The sequence below is a fragment of the Mauremys reevesii genome, linkage group 13, assembly GCF_016161935.1.
Source record: "Mauremys reevesii isolate NIE-2019 linkage group 13, ASM1616193v1, whole genome shotgun sequence".
Classification (NCBI taxonomy): domain Eukaryota; kingdom Metazoa; phylum Chordata; order Testudines; family Geoemydidae; genus Mauremys; species Mauremys reevesii.
The window spans coordinates 41,641,059-41,662,439 of NC_052635.1; the positions used below are offsets into that span (position 1 = coordinate 41,641,059).

Consider the following 21,381-nt stretch of genomic DNA (forward strand, 5'->3'; position numbering starts at 1 on the left):
TTCCAGCCATGGTACTTAGTGACCAGAACCAGGGGTCTGAGCTGGCCCTATCGTGTGTCAGTGAAGACCACTATTGCCAACCCACCCCAGCGGTCATCTTAGAAACTTGTTCTGGCCTGTTGGTAACCTAGGAGTGTGTCAAAGGGAATGACTTCTCCTTTTATCATCTAGGAGCTGTCTAAAATTACAATGCCTATTGTCTTCAATGAGCCACTGAGCTTCCTCCAGCGGATAACCGAATACATGGAACACATATACCTCATTCATAAAGCTAGCAGTCATGCGAACCCCCTGGAAAGAATGCAGGCAAGTGACATTTTCCATCTCCTCTTTGGCTTTAGAAAGGATTCTTCGTGTCCTCAAAGTCTCTCCTTTAAGATGGCATCCCATCTGATGAGAGGTGGGTATGGCACTCCGTGGACTGGTTATAGGAAATACAAGAATTGCCCTACAGGATCAGACTTATGGTCCATCTAGTCCAGTGGCTTGTCTCTGATAGTGGCCAGTACCAGGTGCTATGGAGGAGGATGAAAACACCCCTGCAGTAGGTATATACGTCACCTTGAGATGGTTGAAGGGGTCACTGCAGTGGGAGGAAGAGGAGGAGAGTACAGTCAGGAACTAAACATGCCCAGGCCATCACCTTTTTAATAGCTGTTTTTAAACTTGCACAAACCCGAGTATTTTAGTGAAGATCTGATTATGGCTTTGAACAGCCTCAAACAAATCCATTTGCTAACTGGCATTTTGAGAGTTTTTAAGAGTGGTGTGGTGGAGACAGACTTTATTTCCCATTCTTCTCTCCCACCCCAAACCCTACATACTTGGAGTGAGCGGAGTAAGTATTTGGTTAGTCACATGCTCAAAGATGTGTTGATGGTGGGTCTAAACTAGTGTACATCAGGGTTTAGGTGTTACTCTGGAACTCTGTTTCTATCTAAATGAAATGTAGAGAACAAGAAGCACATGGTAAACGGTGTATGGGCCTAAACTGTATGTATTTATCAATCTGTGTGATGCTACAGTTGTCCTTTATACCTGGCAGCAGGATGTATTAAATATAACAAAATGAAAACTGTGCTGCTTTGCCAGGGACGCTGGTGAAAATGACTTCTCTGTAGTGACGTTGGAAATGATACCTGGCTGCTGCTATGTTAAACTAGATTCCACTTCAGTCACTGGGCAAAAGAAGGGGAAGATGGGCAGAAAGGAGCAGTCCAGGTCTTTATTAGAGCTGCATGAAGAGGAACAGAGAGTAGTCAGTGTGATCTGGCAACATTTGCCAGAGAAAATGATTGCTTTTTGGAGTGAAATATATTCTCTCTCTCTCTCTCTCTCTCTCTCTCTCTCTCGCACACATATTACTTATCATAGATCATTATTCCTAGTGTGGGTCTGTCAGGATCTGAGAATGTGTTAACCTTAAGAAGCACACAGCAACTGCTCTGGCTGATTAAAAAATGACACACACTCTTGTGTTTGGGTGCATGTGGAGAAAGGGGGGAACCTCAGGGGTACAAGAAGAAGTTGGTAGAGTTTCTGAACATAGAGGGTTTTTAAAAATTGCTATCGCACATGTTTCAGTGGAACTCTCTCTGAAGACTGCATCCTGCTGTGTTTGTTTACAGGCTGTAGCTGCTTTTGCAGTTTCTGCAGTAGCTTCGCAGTGGGAGAGAACTGGCAAACCATTTAACCCTCTACTAGGAGAAACATATGAATTAATCAGGTGACACTGAATTCTTTTAAATGTAGTTGAAGAGGAGGGGTGGTCAGTAAATTGAACTGACTTCATGGCAAATTGAAAAATAGTTTATTCCCTAAGATAAAATCAGTTCACTCTGACCAGTCATATATCTCTATAGCCACAATTAGCTGAAAACCCCAGTGATCAATATGGAATCTGAGAAGATCGTGATTTTAGACTAAGAACTTTATTTCCATCTGTAGACTCATATTTTCTGAATTATACAAGGGCAGTGAAGTATATATTATATTCTTCCCAAGAGCCACTCTTGACCAGAGACTCTTAATTACTGTAGCAAGTGCCTTATTGATGACATAGTGTGAGAGTAGATTGAGACCCTTTCGTCTGGTCAATTGTCCTGTAAATCATATTTGAACCCAATTTCCCAGAGGTGGATTACTATTGCCCAGCAAGCTTTGGAATTGCCAGGAGTTGCCCAAGTGAAATTACTTCATATGCATTCCCAGACTGATAGTGCTCAGTTTGTGATGTAGTTTTCATGATGGGGGATGTGTGTAAGCATTTATTGATTGCCATACATTCACTATGGAGACTATGGGATCTGAGTTCAGGTTTGGGCTAAAAATCCTCAGGCATGTTTTTAAAAAATTGTGATCTGTCTTTTATTGCAATTTTAATAAGTCCCTTCTTGATAATGTTGACTACATAACTTTATTTATTTATTTATTTATTTATTTATTTTCCCCCACCTAGGGAGGATTTAGGCTTTAGGTTTATATCTGAACAGGTCAGTCACCACCCACCTGTTAGTGCATTTTATTCTGAAGGCCTCAATAAGGACTTTGTTTTTCATGGATCAATCTACCCCAAATTAAAGTTCTGGGGGAAGAGTGTAGAAGCAGAGCCCCGTGGAACAATTACTCTGGAGCTTCTAAAGTAAGTATAACCAAAACCTTTTTTCTCTGTTGGACATATATCCCTTATCTGTATTTAAAAAATAGTAAATGCTCTAAAGGACCATTTTATATATATATATATATATATATATATATATATAAAATAAATAAATAAATAGGGCCATGACTGCCTTGAAGAAGCATTCAACTAATTATGAAACTTTTTTTGGAGTGGGTGGAAGGAGGAGATACTAGGGATTTAAGCATGGGTTATTGCTCATCGGTTAATTCCAGGGCTTTGTTGGAAGGATGCCATGGTCTTGCAGCTGTAACAATTTGGCCCAATTTTATTCAAAGGCAATTGGCATTTCTTGAAACCAAATGCTATTTAAAATGACTTGTTCTTTAAATTTTGTTAGGTGCCTTTAAAAAAAAAAAAAGAACTACAGCTGAGATAATCGATGCCACGTTAATTTCATTGGGAATTTTGCCTCTAAATCCCCCAGGTGGTTTTGATAATGTCAACACTGTGTATATGTAAACTATATATAACTTCTCCAGAACAGATACTGTATGCCATGGTAAACCCCAGGAATTCAGGTGCATTTCTACCTACTGTTAGACATGACTCGTCTACTTGTGTACAGAGGCCTCTTTGTTGAAACTAAATCTCTATTTCTAGGTTACTCCCAGGTTCATGTCTGACTGTGAGAGCATATCTTTCGAAGGAAGTGATTTCATAAGTTGTTTTGTAGCATGGCCGAGCTATAATTAAATTTAAAAGGCCTCCTTAGACTTTTCTGTAAGGAATTAATGAGTGTACTGAGGATGATAGTGAAGTAAAAGTCATTCTGGAATTGAGCACTTTGAGGTGGTTTCATAAGAGCTCTCAAACAGATGTAGATTTAGAGAAGTGGTTCTGAAATCTGCTGCTTTTGTGAAACCTTTAAATAGACATTTGGTTTTAATAAGGTGGTAACTTGCTTACCTTATAACAGGTTAACTTCTATTGGAGATTCTTGTCTAAGTGTAACTCTATGCTCTTAGTTGAATTTCTGACACATACAATGATATCTGATCTTTCTGGGGAATATAAAACATGAGCTGCTTGGTATCTGAACTGTGTTGTGATGAAAACAGAGTAATTGGGCAGCTTGCCTCTGTACCCCAATTCCTTGGTATGTAGATAAATTATTTTAATACATTTTAAAATGTAGACTACAAACATTCAACCAAAATAAAAGCTAGTAATGGGAAAAAATTGCCTTTATTCAGAAAAGTGTTTCATTAACCTCTTGTGGTTTGATCAGTCAAAAGAGCAAGTTGACGTTCTGTGCCATTCACTTCAAGGTTTTTTTAGGGTTCTGAACTGTTCAATGCTGAACTTGTCCTGTGAACACACTAGGCTCTCTATTGATCTAACCAGACCCGTAAGCATACCAGCAGTATTGTGCAAGGATTCATTAGAAACAAATGTGTTTAATAAACTCCGCTGTAAGTAAACATACATGCTGCTTTTGTGTTAGTCATGACTACACTTTCAAAACATCCGTAGTTTGATTAGCAGCCACCTTTCACCAACCCAAATATTAAATTACATTTCAAGTGGTAAACTAGGACAGGTGAGTGTTGCTTCAATTTGTTATATTTGTGGGCCATACAAATGTTGTCATCCCAAAAACCGCAGGATGAATAGAAATATTAAAGTGCTCTAATTTCTTATGCCACGTGAGCCTTGTATGAAAATGCAACTATTGTTCTAAAATTCAGTGGGAGACAGTTTGTCACTAAAGGAGTCAAACTTTAAGGCTGTGTCTATTCAGTACTGAAAAATGACAGACCAGTCAGATACATTTAAGCAAAGTTTTGTTCAGTCACTTCTTGATATAAAGTGAAGGTTAGAAAGTGGTTGGTGCTTTAATTGTTTGCTCTTGCTGCCATTATATCAAAATATTTTTTTTTGTGTGTGTTCTCTGTGTAAACAGAATTGAGAGAGAGAAGTTTGACTTACAATATTACTAAAATGTCTTAATTACTTACAGTGTTAAATCCAGACAGTATTTGCTTCATCAGTGTTGAAAGAGGGATAAAAGATGACCTAATGGCAGAAATATGACTTGGCCAAGCCAGTGAAAATAGGAATCCAGTTGTTGACAGATTAACAGTTTGACCATTTTTAGAAACATATTTTGGGGGGGGGGGGACTCGAGTCAACAAACACTGTCTTTGTAAAGTTGGTGCTACAGAGCATGTTTGATACAAAACTAAGCTGAGAATTTTAGAGCTAGGATTTTTTTCTTCAGAGTAACTCGTAGTAAAAAAAAAATAGGGATGAAGTGGAAAGATTTAATTAAGGATTAAATTAGATTGTGAACATAGTTTAAAAAAGACTGAAAATAGTGTCATGGACTCAGTGACAAAAATCCGTCCCCCCCCCCCCCCCCGATAATGAGCTGGCATTCTATTCAAGTATAAACCCTACACAAGAAGGTTATTTTTCTGGTGTCAGTAATTGCATAGCTTGTAGAATCAGGGAGGTATGAGCTCTAGTGACTAATGACAAAACTCCTACTGACTTCTGTGAAAGCAGGTGCAGGCTTCAAGGGTCCCTACATGTTGTTAGGGCTTTTTTTTTTTTTTTTTTAGGGGAAAGATTGCAATGATTTTTTTTCCAGTTCATTCCACCAGAACTCATTTAAGATAAAGGGCCTGATGTGTCCCATCCCTCCTCCCCTCCGCCCCCAACTGGTAACTCTTTACCTGCAGAGCCCGTTGATTTCCACATCTCTGAAACTAGGCCCAAAAGCATTTACCATCACATGCTTGTGTGGAAACCTATCTGAGTGGGTTGGTCTGCCTAGTTCCTAGTGGAGAGGTGTCCATGTCTCTATCAAAACTGGTCATGACCAGTATCCTTGATGGCAGCCTCAGCAGAGATGTTCATATTAAATAGTCATGAAGAGGGAACTACTTTCTTGTCTTTCAGAGTGGTCTCTCTGGGTCATGGCTGTGGCCTGTGATGGGGCTACTTGGGGAAGGTTACAGTGCGGCTTCCTGTGGCTGAATAGACTTCAGTGTCTAGGGCTGTCAGTGAAAACCCTCTTGTGAGCATCAGATTCTCTTAAAATATTAAAAATGTCTTGGTTGCTACTGATGCCCTGCTCTAGAGCGCATGTTATCAAAGGGCACACATTTGTAGATTCCATAGGCAATTTCCTCTTTTTTTTTCTCAATCTCTCTCTTTTAAATCACTTATTAATGTCTAGTGAGATTCAGATAGAACACACTGCCTTGGTTACAAAGAAAGTCTGTATACTTTAAAAAAATAAATAAATAAAGGTAAGTAGATACTGTTCAGTGGGGTACTAAGTGTTCCACCCCACTACAAGATTCAGGGCAAATTAGAGTTTAATGCTGTTTCACCTTCTATCCTTAATTCAAAAAGTGGATTTAGTTTCCTGGCATCTGACTTCACTTTTCTGGCTTCTTTCACAGACATAATGAAGCTTACACGTGGACAAACCCAACCTGTTGTGTACATAACATAATTATAGGTAAACTGTGGATAGAACAGTATGGAACAATAGAAATTGTAAATCACAGGTAATATTACTCATTATGAAGCTATGAGCATTGGCCATTACAGAGACTGATAAATGGTAATCACAGATCCAAAAGCCTTCCCCCTTGTAATGAATCATGTAGGTCCAAAATGTTCTCTCTTGTTGATCTGCTGAAAACTGTCTAAATTATTTATTCTTCTCAACTGGTTAAGTAGTTTCTTGTGTTTGAAACAAATATCAAAACAGTGATATCACATGATTATGCAGAAGTCTGGATGGGATACAGAATCTTTCAACTCCAGGTCACCGGTTCAAACCCCACACAGTTGATAATGAATTGCCATTTAATGGCTCTGCAGTGAATTATGTGTAACGTGCAACACATCATAAATCACCATCACACTAGTCAATAATGGGCACAGTTATTTCAGTTTCCTGAATTTAGGCCAGGAATCCTGGCTTGACGTCTGGCTGTAACGTAATTTGGCAGTAGCACTTGAGTGCACATTTACAGTGCGAGCTACCTTTTAGTAGCTTTGTCAGCTTCATGTGATTAGCTCACCATAAAGGTATTGATAGAGATATAAGAAGAAATACCCTGGGTAGGGGGACAGTCCTATATTCCTTTTCCTGTTAACTCCTAGTGACTCCAGTGAGTTTTATATGCACACTTTATGCAGAAATCCCCATTAAAGTCTTCATTTGGTTTTTACAAGCTCTCAGTATTACCTCTTATGCCTGTCTTAGAATAAAAAAGAGTAACAAAGACTTCCAATAATCCAGTGGCTTTTACTACCTGATTTCTAATCAGGTAGTAAGTGATTTCATCAGGTCTAAGTGATTTCATTAAATAGTGTTAGTTTCATTTTAGTAAAGTAAATACATTCGTGAACACCGCACTTCAGACGTTTAGAGGCTGGGTTTCTAAATGGTACACTTGTTCCCTTTACAGTACTGGAGATAAATGTATCCTTAATTTTAAACCATGTGGACTGTTTGGGAAAGAGCTTCACAGAGTAGAGGGTCACGTTCAGGACAAAAAGTAAGTAGAAAGTCTCTGTCTGTCTTTACTATATGGGCACCTAGTACTTTCTTTATAGCACTAGCTTGTTGGATTGACACATACTCGACGTGACTGCTAAACTTTTACATTGGTACAGACTCCTCCCATTCTCGTTCATTTCTATTTTCTGGGTCAGCATGACACTTACAAGTTTTAGAGTGAGCATTTCAGTCACTATTAGCAAAGTTTTAATGCCTTTTGCACCTTGGACTTTAGTGCAGCAATCTGGATTTAAAGGAGACGTATCCAGAGAAAACACAGAGAATAATACAATTGCTGACTCTGTCCTTTCCTTAGTTAAGGTATTAGGACTTCTAGTCTTCATTTAAAAATATTTATCAAAAAATGCTAACAGCTGTATCCCCAAACGCAACCTGTTATATAGCTCTTAGTCTTTATACACCAAAATATCAGCTTTATTGCTTCTATAATCAGTTTAATGGAAAATAGCAGAGGACTGAATACCATAAATGTTGGGATAAACTGAAATGTTCATCTTTACATGTATGTTCTGATAAATGGCTTCCCAGAAGTTTGTAGTAATCGGGGGGGGGGGGGGGAGGAACAGGAAAACCTGAATATAATCTGGATTAAATCATGCTGATTTTAATTTAGTTTAGAAGTTATAGAAATTGGGCAGCAAAAATAAATCTCCTTTACTCTATAAATAGCAAGAAGAAGCTCTCTGTGATCTATGGCAAATGGACAGAATGCTTGTGGTGTGTCAGTCCTGCCACATATGATACTTCTAAAAAGAATGAAAAAAGAGGTGGTGACCAGAAGAAAATGAAGCCGGTAAGGTTTTAGTATAATTGTTCAGGAGAGAGCTGGTGTTGCTATATGTCGCCCATTTGAAGGAAGCATCTTCAGAAAAGCACAAATTTCTTGTTAGAAGAACATCAGTTTATGTGGTTGTGGTGAACTGATAGCCGTAATGGTGGATATTTTTCATAACTAGGGCCCTGATACCAGGAAGTAATGAGTGCTCTGAACTCCCATTGACTTCAGTGAAGGTTGAGGGCATTCAGCATCTCACAGGGATTGGTCATGGAGATTGGGGTTGATATTTGGTGATTATTGTTGTTGAGATTGAGTTACATCTTACTGTGCTAGTAAGGAAGATGGCAGTATTGCCAACCTCAAGCATTTAAAAATCTGCACGAAAAATCATGTGAGATTTTAAAAGATTGGCTTTTTATTTCCCTTCTGTGTTTTGAGCCTTTAGGGTTCATGTTGCAGAGAAGAGCTTAAAAATGAGGGCTATAAGGTTTTTAAAGAATCAAATTAGTCTTCCCTTTCTGAAGAAGTTGCATTTAGAAGGGGAGTTGCCCAACAGGAAGCCAATGGAAAGCATTCACAAGGATTTTTTTTTTTTTTTAGAGAGGAATCTTGAAAAGTAAGCTTGGGCTTGATTTGAATTCAGAATACCATCTATTACACAAACTGAAGCATATCAAACCAAGCAACACATTACTGGATTAAATACATGTACGTCATCTAGATAGACACAATTTCTTGTTTGTTTTTTTAATTGTGTGACATTTTCAGCTAGGTTGTCAATGCACTGGACTTCCCTATTGATGGTCATTATTATTTTTCAGGTAATTATTATCTCTCAGGGATGAAGTCCTTTTGACCTCTCTGCAATTTAGCTCTGGAAGGCCCAATTCACAGTGATTCCACTATAGAGGGGACTGGTGGCAAGAAGTGAGAGTTCAGAGTGCAGGGTTGAAGGTGGGCCAGGGGAGGAATGATGTGGTGGTGGTGGTGGGGGGGGTGACCCAATGATCCATGACTTGTATAAATCTACTGGACACAGACAGTATCTGGGGCAAGGTCACACTGGATGAGCTACATCTATAGCTGAAAGATGGTGGTGGCAGAGATTGTGGTTAAGTTGCACACATCCTGTTTTCAGATTTGGGAGGAAGAATATTTCCTCACTGCAGATTGCAAAGCCGATTTATTCAGATGTCACCCTGGGAGTGTGAATTTCATTTGTACTGTGTGAAAGATGCAGTGCTGCAATCTTACATTTTTGTAGCCAGATTTTTCTTGGCTGTAAGTTTTTGGTTGACTGTTGCTGGTGGCTTGTGAGACTTGCGTACAGTTAGGGGGGGAGGGATAGTTCAGTGGTTTGAGCATCGGTCTGCTAAACCCAGGTTGTGAGTTCAGTCTTTGAAGGGGCCACTTGGGGCAAAATCAGTACTTGGTCCTGCTAGTGAAGGCAGGGGGCTGGACTCAATGACCTTTCGGGGTCCCTTCCAGTTCTATGAGATAGGTATAGCTCCATATAGTTAAATTTTTAAATGGGTGAAAATTTATAATACCATTCCTGAATGTCTTTAGTGTTTGATATTGAAATAATGGCACTACCTCTGACAGTACAAACTTACCCCCTCTATCATGTTATAAGGCAGTAGAGTATTTTAATTACAATTTGGCCAGCAGATGAGGTCTGTCTGATTGGTGGTTTCCCGGAACCTGCAATCATACCATTTCCAATTCTAAATGGAAAAAAATAAAATATCTGGACAAAGGAAAGAGGAAACAGCCTGTCTTTCTGTATTTTACTCTTGCTTTTCAAAAAATTAAAACATTCTTTATGGTAATGAAACAAAATTCCATGCAATGTCACCTTCTCCAAAGGAAAGGATCCTTTTAAGGATCATCACTGTTGGGTTTTATGCCTTCTGTTTAGGGAGCCATCGAGCTACCGGATATGGTAGGGGTTATGCACAAGCAGCATATATAATACACCCTGTGTTTTAACGATTGAAAAACTGATGGGCCAGCTTCACTTTAGACTAAGAACATTTTGTTTTCCACTGCATTTTACACTTCACGAAGCCTGGTTCTTTTTCAATCTTTCTAATCTCGTCCTGAGAGGAACTGTTAAATTTTGTTCCTAGAATATCTGAAATTAGGTTCCTTAATTCTGTTGGAATAAGGTATTAATTTTTTTACCACCTCTTTGTAGATTGTAAGAGATGATGGGACTTCTTCAATCCGTTTTATACTGGTAGAGCAGTGGCTGTGTAGGCAAATGCAACAGCTGTATGCACCTCAACAGTACCTGTCTGTCTTGTATGGAGAGTGGGAATATTGGTTAGAATCCTGGAAAAGTTCTCAATTTTATTTTTTTTAAAGCATCATGAAATCTTTAATGACCTCTAGGCAGCCAGCAAAGATGACGGAAAGAACCAGCGTTGCACTGTATTAAGCATGAGTCCTGGTGTAAAATGATGGCTTGTTTTAGATTGATTTAGGTAAAGAAAGAAGCAGTCAGAGGGTCTAAAATATTGGACTCTTGAAATTATGTGCTTGGTGTTCTTCACTGAGGCATAAGGAACATTAGCATATCAGCTTGCTAACCAACCCTCAGAATCTGGTATGTGACTACACAAGACTCAGGAGTACAGATGTCTTACGACTTATTGCTTACCTAGTGCTCCCTCTGTATGCACCACTTTACATAACAGCGTAAGGCTATGTCTACACTGCACAGGAGAGTATGTACGCAGCCTCCCTGCATGGGTTTAAATAGCAGTGTAGATGGTGAAGCCTGGCTTAGGTAAATAGAGTACAAACGTGCCTGAGGGTGTGGGTTTGTACCCAAGTACAACATGGCTCTCTAGGACCCATGTCCTACATGGCTTCCTGTCTACACTGCTGTTTTTAGTGTCCTCCTGCCTCCCTGCTGCTGGAGCCTTTCCCTGCTGCAGGAAAAGGCTCTTGTGCGAGGAAGGGCTCAGCCAATGCCCTGCTGATGGAGCCTTTCCCCACAGCAGGGAAGAACTGTGGCAGCTGCTGCCTCCCTGCTGCCAGAGTTTTCCTCACTGCAGTGAAAGGTTCTGGAAGTTCGTAGCTGCTGAAGCTTTTCTCTGCTGCCTCCTTCCCTCCCCCCACCAACCTGCGCTAGAGCCTTTCACTGACACATGTAGCTACACACTGTGGTGTGAAGGCAGCTGGCTTTTCACTGTGGCCTGTAGCTACACATACCCTACACGCTGCCGAAAGTGGTGTGTAGTGTGGATATAGGGATGGATGCATTACCACAGCAGAAGAGCTAATAATTGAAGACAGGAAAAATGGGATATGGGTCGAGAAAAGGGAGGGTGAAGTAAACAAGAAAGAAAATACATGAATGCTGATAACAGAAGGTGCTTTTGCTAGATAGAAAATAGGTGCTGTTCCAAGCACAGTAGGTAGCGTGGAAGAAGGCATGAAGTTGAGAGTAGGAGGAGATGAAGGGGCAGTATGGAGGATGAAGAAAAGCATAAATGAGGAGGAAGAGGAAAGGAGAGCAGAGATACAGGTGGGGTGAGATAATGGAAGGTCTTGAATTTGATAGAATTTCTAATGTCCTCTCCAGAGAATGCGAGGCAGAAGAGCTGTATGTAATTTTTCTCTATTCCACTATCAATTATTGTGTTTTTGTTTCAGAGCGAAGAGGCTGGGAATGATGAGGCCGATGATATGCCAGAGATCCAAGAGACTGTGCAAGTCGTACCAGGCAGTAAGCTGCTTTGGAGAATAAATTCTAGACCACCAAACTCATCACAGGTGACTAGTTCAATAAATTAGAAAACTCTGGTCATGGTGGCTTTTCCAAGAACATTATCGTAATGGACAAGGGTAACTCATCTTAGGTACACGGTATTCTTATGGGTAGGGCCCTACCCAATTCACGGTCCGTTATGGTTAATTTCACGGTCAAAGGATTTTAAAAATCTGAAGTTTCATGATTTCAGCTATTTAAACCTGAAATTTGACGGTGTTGTAACTGTAGGAATCCTGACCCAAAAAGGAGTTGTGGGGAGGGGGGTTGTAAGGTTAGTAGGGAGGGTTGCGGTACTGTTAGTCTTTTTTGCGCTGCTGCCTGCAAAGCTGGGCCCTCAGTCAGCAGCAGCCGCCACTCTCTGGCTGCTTAGATCTGAAGGCAGCAGCGCTGAAGTAGGGGTGGCATGGTATGGTATTGCCACCCTTACTTCTGCACTGCTGCTGGCAGGGTGCTGCCTCCAGAGCTGGGTGCCTGGCCAGCAGCTGCCACTCTGGCCACCCAGCTCTGAAGGCAGCGCAGAAGTAAGGGTGGCAATGCCACGACCCCCCTAAAATAATTGTGACCCTCCCTGCAATTCCTTTTTGGGCCAGGACTCCCAATTTGAGAAACGCTGGTCTCCCCTGTGAAAACCCTGTAGTATAGGGTAAAAGCATACGAAAGACCAGATTTCATGGCCTGTGACACGTTTTTAATGGCTGTGAATTTGGTAGGGCCCTACTTATAGGTAGACTTGAAAAACACCCAGAAAATCATCCTTTGATATGAGGGGAAAATAGGCAAGTTTCTTTTAGAGAATATGTCTGTTTTGTGTGTCCTTTTCAATAAATGATAAAAACGATAACCTTGAGACAGCTCAGAATCAGAGAACCTAGGAGCAACAAGCTTTCTTGATCCTCTGTAGCAAGGACTCTTCAATCACTGCAGTATCATGTTTTTATTTGCCTGAGTCCACAGCACAATTAAAGGTGGTATTTTCAAAAGTGCTCAGCATTAGCCAACCCTGCTCTTACTACAGTCAGTGAGAGCAGATTTGGTTCAATAAGTGCTTTTGAAAATCGCATTGTGACAGCCCGGGAAAGGGAATCAAATTACTGTGATTTAAAAAAAACCAAACTTTACTATATATGTATTATATTTATTCTGTCTTAAGATGTACAATTTCACCAGTTTTGCTGTGAGTCTCAATGAGCTGGAAACGGGCATGGAAGAAGTTTTAGCTCCCACTGATTGTCGTCTACGTCCAGATATCAGAGGCATGGAAAATGGAGAGCTGGGTATGTGTATTTGCTAGAGATTGGGTATTTGTTAATTCTGTCTCTTTACACCCCTCCACTCCCTGACCTTAGGGAAGATGGAAGAGAACTGGTTTGGGGTGAGGTGGCTATCCTAAGGTTTTTACCCACCTCTTAATTCTGGGCAATAATTGTATTTCCAGGGTAACTTTGTTTTTATCTCCACAGTGTGATCGATCATGAATGTTACTCCCTCCAGAACAGTGTACATGACTGTTCTTGCCAGCAGAGTCTGGCAGTGTAAGAGGCCAAGGTAGATTCTGAATACAGATATCCTATGTTACAGCACAATTGGAAGCATATACTGGGAAACTGGTCAGAAAGTTTCTCTGTTGCCCTGGAGTTTGCTTGGAAAAATATGTAGAGTGGAATAACAAGAATGCATCGTGTACTGCTTCTGACTGTATCCAGTTTGAGTCCTTACCCCATCCAGTAGTGTTTCTGACAAATGAAATACCAAGTTTAGGTTTCCCAGTATGTTTGTTTGGATCATCCACTCTTCTGATGTGCTGCTGCCTAGAAGGGGTCAGAGGTGACTGTTTTGGTTTAAAGAGAATGTGAACAACAAATGCTTTCCTGTGCTTACAGTGAATTCAATTTTATTTCTCTCCAGCCTTTCCCATGTTTTGTTCTTTTTGTCTTTATTTTGCAATGTAACCGGTTCCTATTTAAATGTTTGTTAGATCTGGCTAGCAAAGAAAAAGAGAGACTAGAAGAGAAACAAAGAGCCGCTCGTAAAGAACGTGCAAAAGACGAAGTGGAATGGAGGACAAGGTAACTATTAGAGGAGGGGAAGAAAGTTGGGCATGTAGTTAAGGTTAGCGAATGGGTTGGTTTTACTGTTTGATTCCTCTTTGCACTACAGAAAAATTTATAGTGTCGCTTAAAGCCCTTGTGGGGAAAGGGCATTTGAAAAATGCAATATGAAGTCAAAATTGTAGATTTCATCCCAAAGTACCCATACTGCTGTAAATAAATTGAGGCAGAAACTTGTCACAAGCACACCAAGGGAGTGCCAAAGACTTTTGCCTACTGGGGTTGGCCTTTTTACTACAGGACAAAGAAAACCTTGGGAATATCCCAAAGTAGTTGTTTTAAGAGAGGGAGATTCTTGTGGAAGGTGGTGTTCAGTGGATATTTCCCTGAGTAGTACTGCCAGCACCAAAAAAAAAAAAAAGCAGCCATCCCAAGGATAGACGGGGCCAACCAAATGGTGTCCAACACACATCACCCAATGGTGCAGATTGTTACTGGGAAACAAATTGCTGTAAAGAACATGTAACCCAAATGGCTATCTCCTAAAATAACCAAATGCCAAAAAATACTAATACAATACTTTAAAATTCTAAAGCAGTTTTCATCCCTAGGTAACTTTAAAGTTCTTTACAAAGGTGGGGTAAGTAGGGCTCAGAGAGGAAGTAACTTGCTGAAGGTCACATGGTGACTCTGATGCATTCTTGGGAACAGAATGGAGATCTCCTGGCTCCCACTCATCAATTCACTCTGTTAATGTCCTTGTAATACATAAACACTTCAGTTACATTTTAAATAGTAAACAAAAACCACTGGAAAATCTTTAATTGAAAAAGAATCAAGATTTTATATGGCCACAGAAAAGAAGCTTATAACGAAGGTTAAGAATACATCTGTGTAAGGAAGAAAAGGAACATTTGGATTATGATGATTACTATTTAGGCATGTTTTAGTGTAGTAACCGGCATAAGCACTGAAAGATTTGGGTGGTATTTACTTTTCCTACTGTTAACCCACAATCAAGTCTTAGTTGTGGAAAGGTATTACTTTTCAGATCGGAAAATGATTTACCTAACTATTGGATAGTGCAGCACCACCTTTTTCTTGTTCAGTAAAGAAATACTTGTTAAAAATTACAACAAAAAATAGAAGTATCTTGAAATACAGTGCATCTGTTATTATATTGGTCTGAGTCAAAATCTTGCCTTACAGGCCCATCGGAAAAAGAAACCTGGCTATTCTTGCACTTTTTTTTGTAGTAAGCAGATAAAATTAAATTCTGAAGCAACAGGAGGAGATTCTCAAAGGCAGAAAGAGCAGTTAAGCACCCAACTCCCATTGAAACTCAGTGGGAAATGGTGCCTAATTCCCGTTCATACCTTTGAAAATCTCTTCTAGAGCAGTGGTTTTCAACCTCTGTTCAATTTGCAGACCCCTAAAAAATTTCAAATGGCAGTGGGGACCTGTAACGGGGTCAGGACTCACCACGGCTGGCACCTCCTGCTGGTTGCTCCGGGAATTAGCTCTTGTCAACTATGGAGCACCCGTTGCAAGTGGGGTCTCGCCTGTTGTCTGCTCTGCTGATTTGGGAACCACCTTGCTCCCCACTCAGTGGTGTCTGCTTCAAGACACTGCCCTCTGGCAGCACCCACTACTCCATTCTCACCCCCTTCTGGGGGTGTGGGTGTAGGGGGTGGTAAAACGACAGTCTTTTGACTTGCACCTGCCTCAATGGCCAACCACAATCCCAAAGTCTAGCCCCTCACCTCAGGGCAAGTTGCAGTCTGTCTCGGCCACACTACTCTGTGGCCAGGTGCAGTGCAAGTGGGGAATGGGGGGACCCAGGCCCACCCGCTACTCTGGGTCCCAACCCAGGGACCCTCTAGCAACAGCCTCTCTGCCCTCCTTCTCTCCCCTCTTGTCTGATTATCTTCCCTGGGCTGCTTCCCCTTAGGCCCCTTGCGCCTTCTCAGCCCTTCTAGTCAGGGACCACAGCCTGGGAGGTAATGGGCTGGAGTTCTCCTCTGCTCCCCTGAGCCTGCCCAGCACTGCTGTGTCCAAGGTGTTACCTCCTTACCTCAGGAGCCAGTCCTCCTCCCTTGCTAGTCAGGGAGAGACTGCCCTTTCCTTTGCTAGGCAGCCTTTATATAGGGCATAGCCTGGCCCTGATTAGCTGCCTCTTTCTTTGCCCTGATTGGCTCTTCACAGGCCTTTGCTGATTGGCTGCTGGTCTGCACAGCCTCTCTGGCCTGTTCCAGCCCTTCTTCTCATGGAGTGGGGCAGCTGCCCCACTATAGGACCCCTTCGGAAATCTTGGATCAGAGGTTGAAAACCACTCTTCTATGGTAATGACAACCTTTGGTGGACATGTTAGACGTAGTCTGCGGACCCCCTGGGCTCTGCACACCACAGGTTGAGAACCACTGTTCTAGAGAACATACAATTGATTTAAACTATTGCTACCAATTAATACACAGAACAGCTTAAACTTGAGGTTCTACTGATATGCTGTACAAAATGCAGCTATACAGAACAGAACTGTTTTTCCTCTGTGTGAACACTGTTAAAAGAGGAAGAATATTTTATGCCAAAACTGACTTGGCAATTTAAAATATAAAGAATGTTGATGTTTAGATTTTTCCCTTTGATGAACTGGGACAGGAATCATAAAACCAGGACTATAAGGTCAAGAAGAAAGGGTGGGAGGGATAGCTCAGTGGTTTGAGCATTGGCCTGCTAAACGCAGGGTTGTGAGTTCAGTCGTTGAGGGGGCCATTTAGGGAACTGGGATAAAAATCTGTCTGGGGATTGGTCCTGCTTTGAGCAGGGGGTTGGACTAGATGACCTTCTGAGGTCCCTTCCAACCCTAATCTTCTATGATTCTATGAAGAATGGAGTAAGGTCTTTGATAAACATAAGTTAAGAACTAGATTTCCCCCCCCTCCCCCCAAAAATCTAATGGGAAAGAATAGGTTAGATTGAGAAATTCAGGTGCCTTTTTACACTTGTTTGTAAAAGAAGCAAAAAATGGTTTTCCCCTTTAATACACGTTTCCTTACCCACTTCATTTGCTTTTCACAGATGGTTTCATCAAGGCAATAACCCATACATTGGAACTTCAGACTGGTTATATTCAGGCGGATACTTTGACAGAAATTTCTCAGACTGTCCAGATATATATTGAAATCTCTGAACCCATCACTCCATCTCATCTGGACATCTAGTTGTTAAATTTCAATCTACGCCAGTTATTCTGGCTTTGTTAATAGCAAAAAACAGCTTTTCTAAAGTAAATTTTAATGAAAATTGTATCATTCACCAATCAAGGATTTGTCATTAATTTTGATGGCCAAATATTTAAATGCTGTTGCATCCTTTCCATAAAGCTTTCATCTGAAATCATCATGTTTTCACTAAGTTTTAAAAGGGACTTCGGTTGTCTTTTTTCTCTTTTTTTTTTTTAATTTTTTTTTTATTTTTGGTCAACGGTATGCTGTAGCCAATAGAGTTTACAGCACCCTTTTAATTCTATAACTGAGGAAAAAATAGCAGTGATATCCTTGTTACTTCACTCAGTACAGCATTAAAGAATCTAACTATCCAGAACTTGGAACAATGCTAAATTAGTACGGTACAAACATGATCAAATCGAGCAGAGTCAGCATTCCCTATGAAGAGATGTATGTGACGTTTTCAAATGGTAAGCAGAGCTGAAGAGATTGGCGCTCCGGGTCTATCTCAGTACAATTCAGTAATTCAAAGGCTTGAAAAAAAACACAAAACACAGAATGTTAGGCTTACTGCAGTTTGAAAAACTGCTACTCTGAATTGTCTCTGTCTTTGGGCTCTGTGAGCATTACTTAAACTATATACCTATGATAACAAGTACATAAAACCTTGTGTGTTGGGGGATGGGAAGGGTGCATTAACAAACATCTGCTTTTAAAAATTAAAATGTTACTCTTAAAATACAGAAAGCTTCAGAGAGATTTGTAGAAACATAGAAGTTGTGGTTACAGCGTAAGATAAAGATATTGGATATTGCTTGCTACCACTAGGAGGCTTGGGTCTCCAGCACTACTTTAAGCAGCTTAGGCACTGTTTATGCTTCTAGACTGACTTTTCTTTGGAAGCACTCAGTATATATCCACAGATGGTCTTATTTGTTTTTAGTTTTTTTTTTTTTTGTGCATGTTCTAAAGCATTACTGGTAACATCTGGTTGTATGTTCTTAAAAACAACAACAAAAAAAACCCAATCCGTTTAAAGCTAAGTGGTGTTAACAAAAGTTATTTTAAAACTGGTATTAGATATAATCTCTGTAACCACTTGCGGTCATAGAAAATAGATTTATTTTTGTTGGCATATAAATGTTGGAATGATTTGCTCTGCAAATCAGTTGACGATATCTATAAATGTATGGAGTTAATTGTTAAAGTGGTACATTTCTGAGAATGGGAGGGGGCTTAAACAATTAGGTTTAGAAATTAAACCAGTTTTAATAGTTGCTCATTCTTTTATGAAAGCTCTCAATTTAGTAACCAATAGAAACTGGCAGTGTTGCTGGTAAGTTTACAGTCATTCAGAGATTGCTGATATTAAACACCAACATTTCTTTGAGTATTCATGAAAGAATCAGTCTGATTTCCAAATGCATTTGAGGATGTGTACTTGTGAGGTCATCCAAAGACTAGGTTTTGAAGTGCATTTACCAGCTAGAAGAAAAATAAACAAAATCCAAGAGAAACATATTTCTTTTATGTGAAATTATGCACCCAAAGATGGGAGATATTTGATATTTGTTGCATTTTGTTCATTTTTCCAGTGAAGAAGGTAAGCTGTGAAGGTTCAAAGCAATTAAGGCACAACTCTGAAATAAATTCATGTCACTGTATCCTGTTGTCAGCAATCAACTTTGTTGACCTTGAAGTCTCTTGGACATGCAGGCTAGTCTTGATGATATTGTTTATATTGGTGTGCTAGAGAAAAAAATATTCACTCCTGATTTAGGTACATTGGCAATTCTGATTTTTTATAAGGCATAACTAATGCATATGGACAACTTAAACTACTTCCGAGCAGCTTTTTTGTAAAATTAAACCTAAAAGATTAATATTTCACATACTTTAAGCCCCTTCAATTTTCTTGCAAGTAGATGTTAACATAAGGAGCACTGTACTCAGCTATCAGTGAAAACAGTGAAGGATTCAAGTTTTAAGCCATTTTTGTAATGTTTCATGAATAAAACTTGTTTAAGCTAAATACTTAAGTTTGTTCATTGTTACAGTGCTGCTTTAATGCACATACATATAAATAGAAAGTCACCAGAATGAAAAAATGCTATAGTAATATGATTGATTTTTAAAAATCCTATTTATAAATAAGATGTACAGGTGGGAAATCTTTTAATTCTGAATCACAGCTTAAGTTCAGTAGGTCTAAAAATATTTCCATTATGCAAAAATCAGTTTTTTATTTGAAAAAGGCTATAGAGGCACACTTAATCCAAACTGTATTGTATCAGTCTTTATAAAATAAACACAAGAAAAATGTCACCCACTACTATTACCCACATTGCATAGATCTGTTACTTTGGCATTTTTCCTAATTCTAAATCAAAGTCCAACAACTTCTATTTTTCCCCCCCATGGCATGTTAATTTTCCTAAAAATCCCAAGTGAATTCCATCTTTGTTTGTTCTTTGTTGGCTTATTAAGGCTGTATCCAAAGTATTTACAAAATGCTTCCTCACTACTGATGGTTAGCGTACATTTCACTAGCCACCTGATACCTAATGTTATATTTTGATTATTTGTGTCTCAGTGAAAAACATTAATAGCTCTTTAAATGAAAAACTCACCTATGTAGTTTTACTTCTTAAAAAACATTAACTAAACTTTGCACCTTTTTAAAAGAATGTCACTTTTATAACTTGATTAAACACTGACTGTATGTAAAATAACTGTATGTTGATATGTGTTCATACATCTACATAGTTTTTTTTTTAAAGGAAACTACAATAGATTAAACACACTTCAGGCCTATACATTGTGTAAAAGATGTTTGAAGTGTGACTTTCTCAATAGAGCAACTATTTTTGTGGGGAGGAAAAGTCATAAATTATCTCGGCTGATCATTTTCCTTTGTATCTACGTTGATACTTATTGGAGACATATGATTTGAATTAGAACTTTCATCCCTACAAACACAGCTTTGTGTCTGTTTGAACATGCAGTGGACTCAATTCTTTGACATCAGGCTGTTGCTAGGAAAAACATAGATGTCGAAAATATAGGTATCACAAATATACTGAAAATGACTGTAGGAAGAAATGATCTGAAAAAGAACAAATTAGTTATTTAAACACTTTTTTTTGGAAACTCAAACAGGATTCCTTCCCCCCAACCCCCTAAAAAAGGATGTGGGTCTGTCAGATATGTTTTGAATGTTGTTCCCCACAATGGAGGTCCCACCATTGGGTTTTTTAAAACATGTAAACACTAAGTGGAGGGGACAGTATGGAACTCTCCGAAAAAGGTAAATTAATCTTTTGGTAAAATTTTAAATTCACACAAGTGAAACTCTTAAGTTTATAGCCACTGCATAGCATCTAGCTTGGTCATTTTGAGGATACTCCATACTGTAGATATGTGACAACTCTTTGGGATATTGGACCTCTGTAATTCCTGGGGCCCAGATTATGGAATTATATTCCAAAGTAAGTAGAAAAACCACCGAAATTATTAGCAATGGTGTCCCATTTGAACACAGTTTAAAATTCTCAATAAATTAAGAGGTGATGGCTGAAAGGTATATTTTCTTCAACACTTTGCAGTCTTGTTTTGTTTTACTTTTCAAGGATTTTTCCTAAATCCTAAAATGGTTATAAAAGACTTCGGATCACTAATTTTTAAATACTAATAGTCTGTGATAAAATGGTTTGTATCTGTAACCATCTGTACAGTACACATGCCTGATGTATTTCTTCATAAATGTAGTCCTTATCTCTCATGTTCAGTGTACTCAATGTATCTTAATGTTAAAAATAGTCCACACACTAAACATGCTTTAACACTACATAATTTGATAATATACTGTAACTTTGCCTCTCTGAAAACACACCTGTAGTTTGGGTCCATTGTATAATAAAGCAATATTTAAATTTATGTAAATCTAAATGGGTCTATCATAGAATATTCATTTTTGGTATGTTTTGTAGCATGAAAAAATTAAAACGTGCTTATACCCAGAATTCCAGTCCACTTTGATTATACTTTTATGAAGCTGCTTTTCTTTTGCCTTACTCAGTTGCTGTATTCCTATTGATTAAATATTTACACACTGTGTTTGCCTTATCCATGTTGCATGAAAATATCAAATAATAAAAATGATTTAGTGAAATGGATTTATTTTTATAATATTTAACAACAGTCAGTACCCATCTATAACAATCAATCATATTTAGCTTTTCAGATAAGTCTGTACAGATTTGTGGACATAAATGTTAAACTGTAAATCTGAATAAAGGTCATTTTGAAGAAGACA

General features: G+C 39.2%; 1 protein-coding gene across 9 annotated transcripts in view; it reads left to right on the forward strand.

Annotated features, from left to right (window-relative positions):
• The window catches only part of OSBPL2 (oxysterol binding protein like 2), a 52,042-nt gene extending 30,661 nt beyond the window's left edge, over positions 1-21,381 (forward strand). For all 9 annotated transcript variants that reach the window (XM_039498404.1, XM_039498405.1, XM_039498408.1 and 6 more), the window contains 10 exons: positions 172-306; positions 1,629-1,726; positions 2,459-2,641; positions 6,097-6,204; positions 7,117-7,206; positions 7,899-8,022; positions 11,674-11,793; positions 12,942-13,065; positions 13,767-13,857; positions 16,918-21,381. In XM_039498404.1, the coding sequence (XP_039354338.1) occupies positions 172-306; positions 1,629-1,726; positions 2,459-2,641; positions 6,097-6,204; positions 7,117-7,206; positions 7,899-8,022; positions 11,674-11,793; positions 12,942-13,065; positions 13,767-13,857; positions 16,918-17,020 (1,176 nt within the window). In that variant the 3' untranslated portion in view covers positions 17,021-21,381. The remainder of the gene's footprint in view (positions 1-171; positions 307-1,628; positions 1,727-2,458; positions 2,642-6,096; positions 6,205-7,116; positions 7,207-7,898; positions 8,023-11,673; positions 11,794-12,941; positions 13,066-13,766; positions 13,858-16,917) is intronic.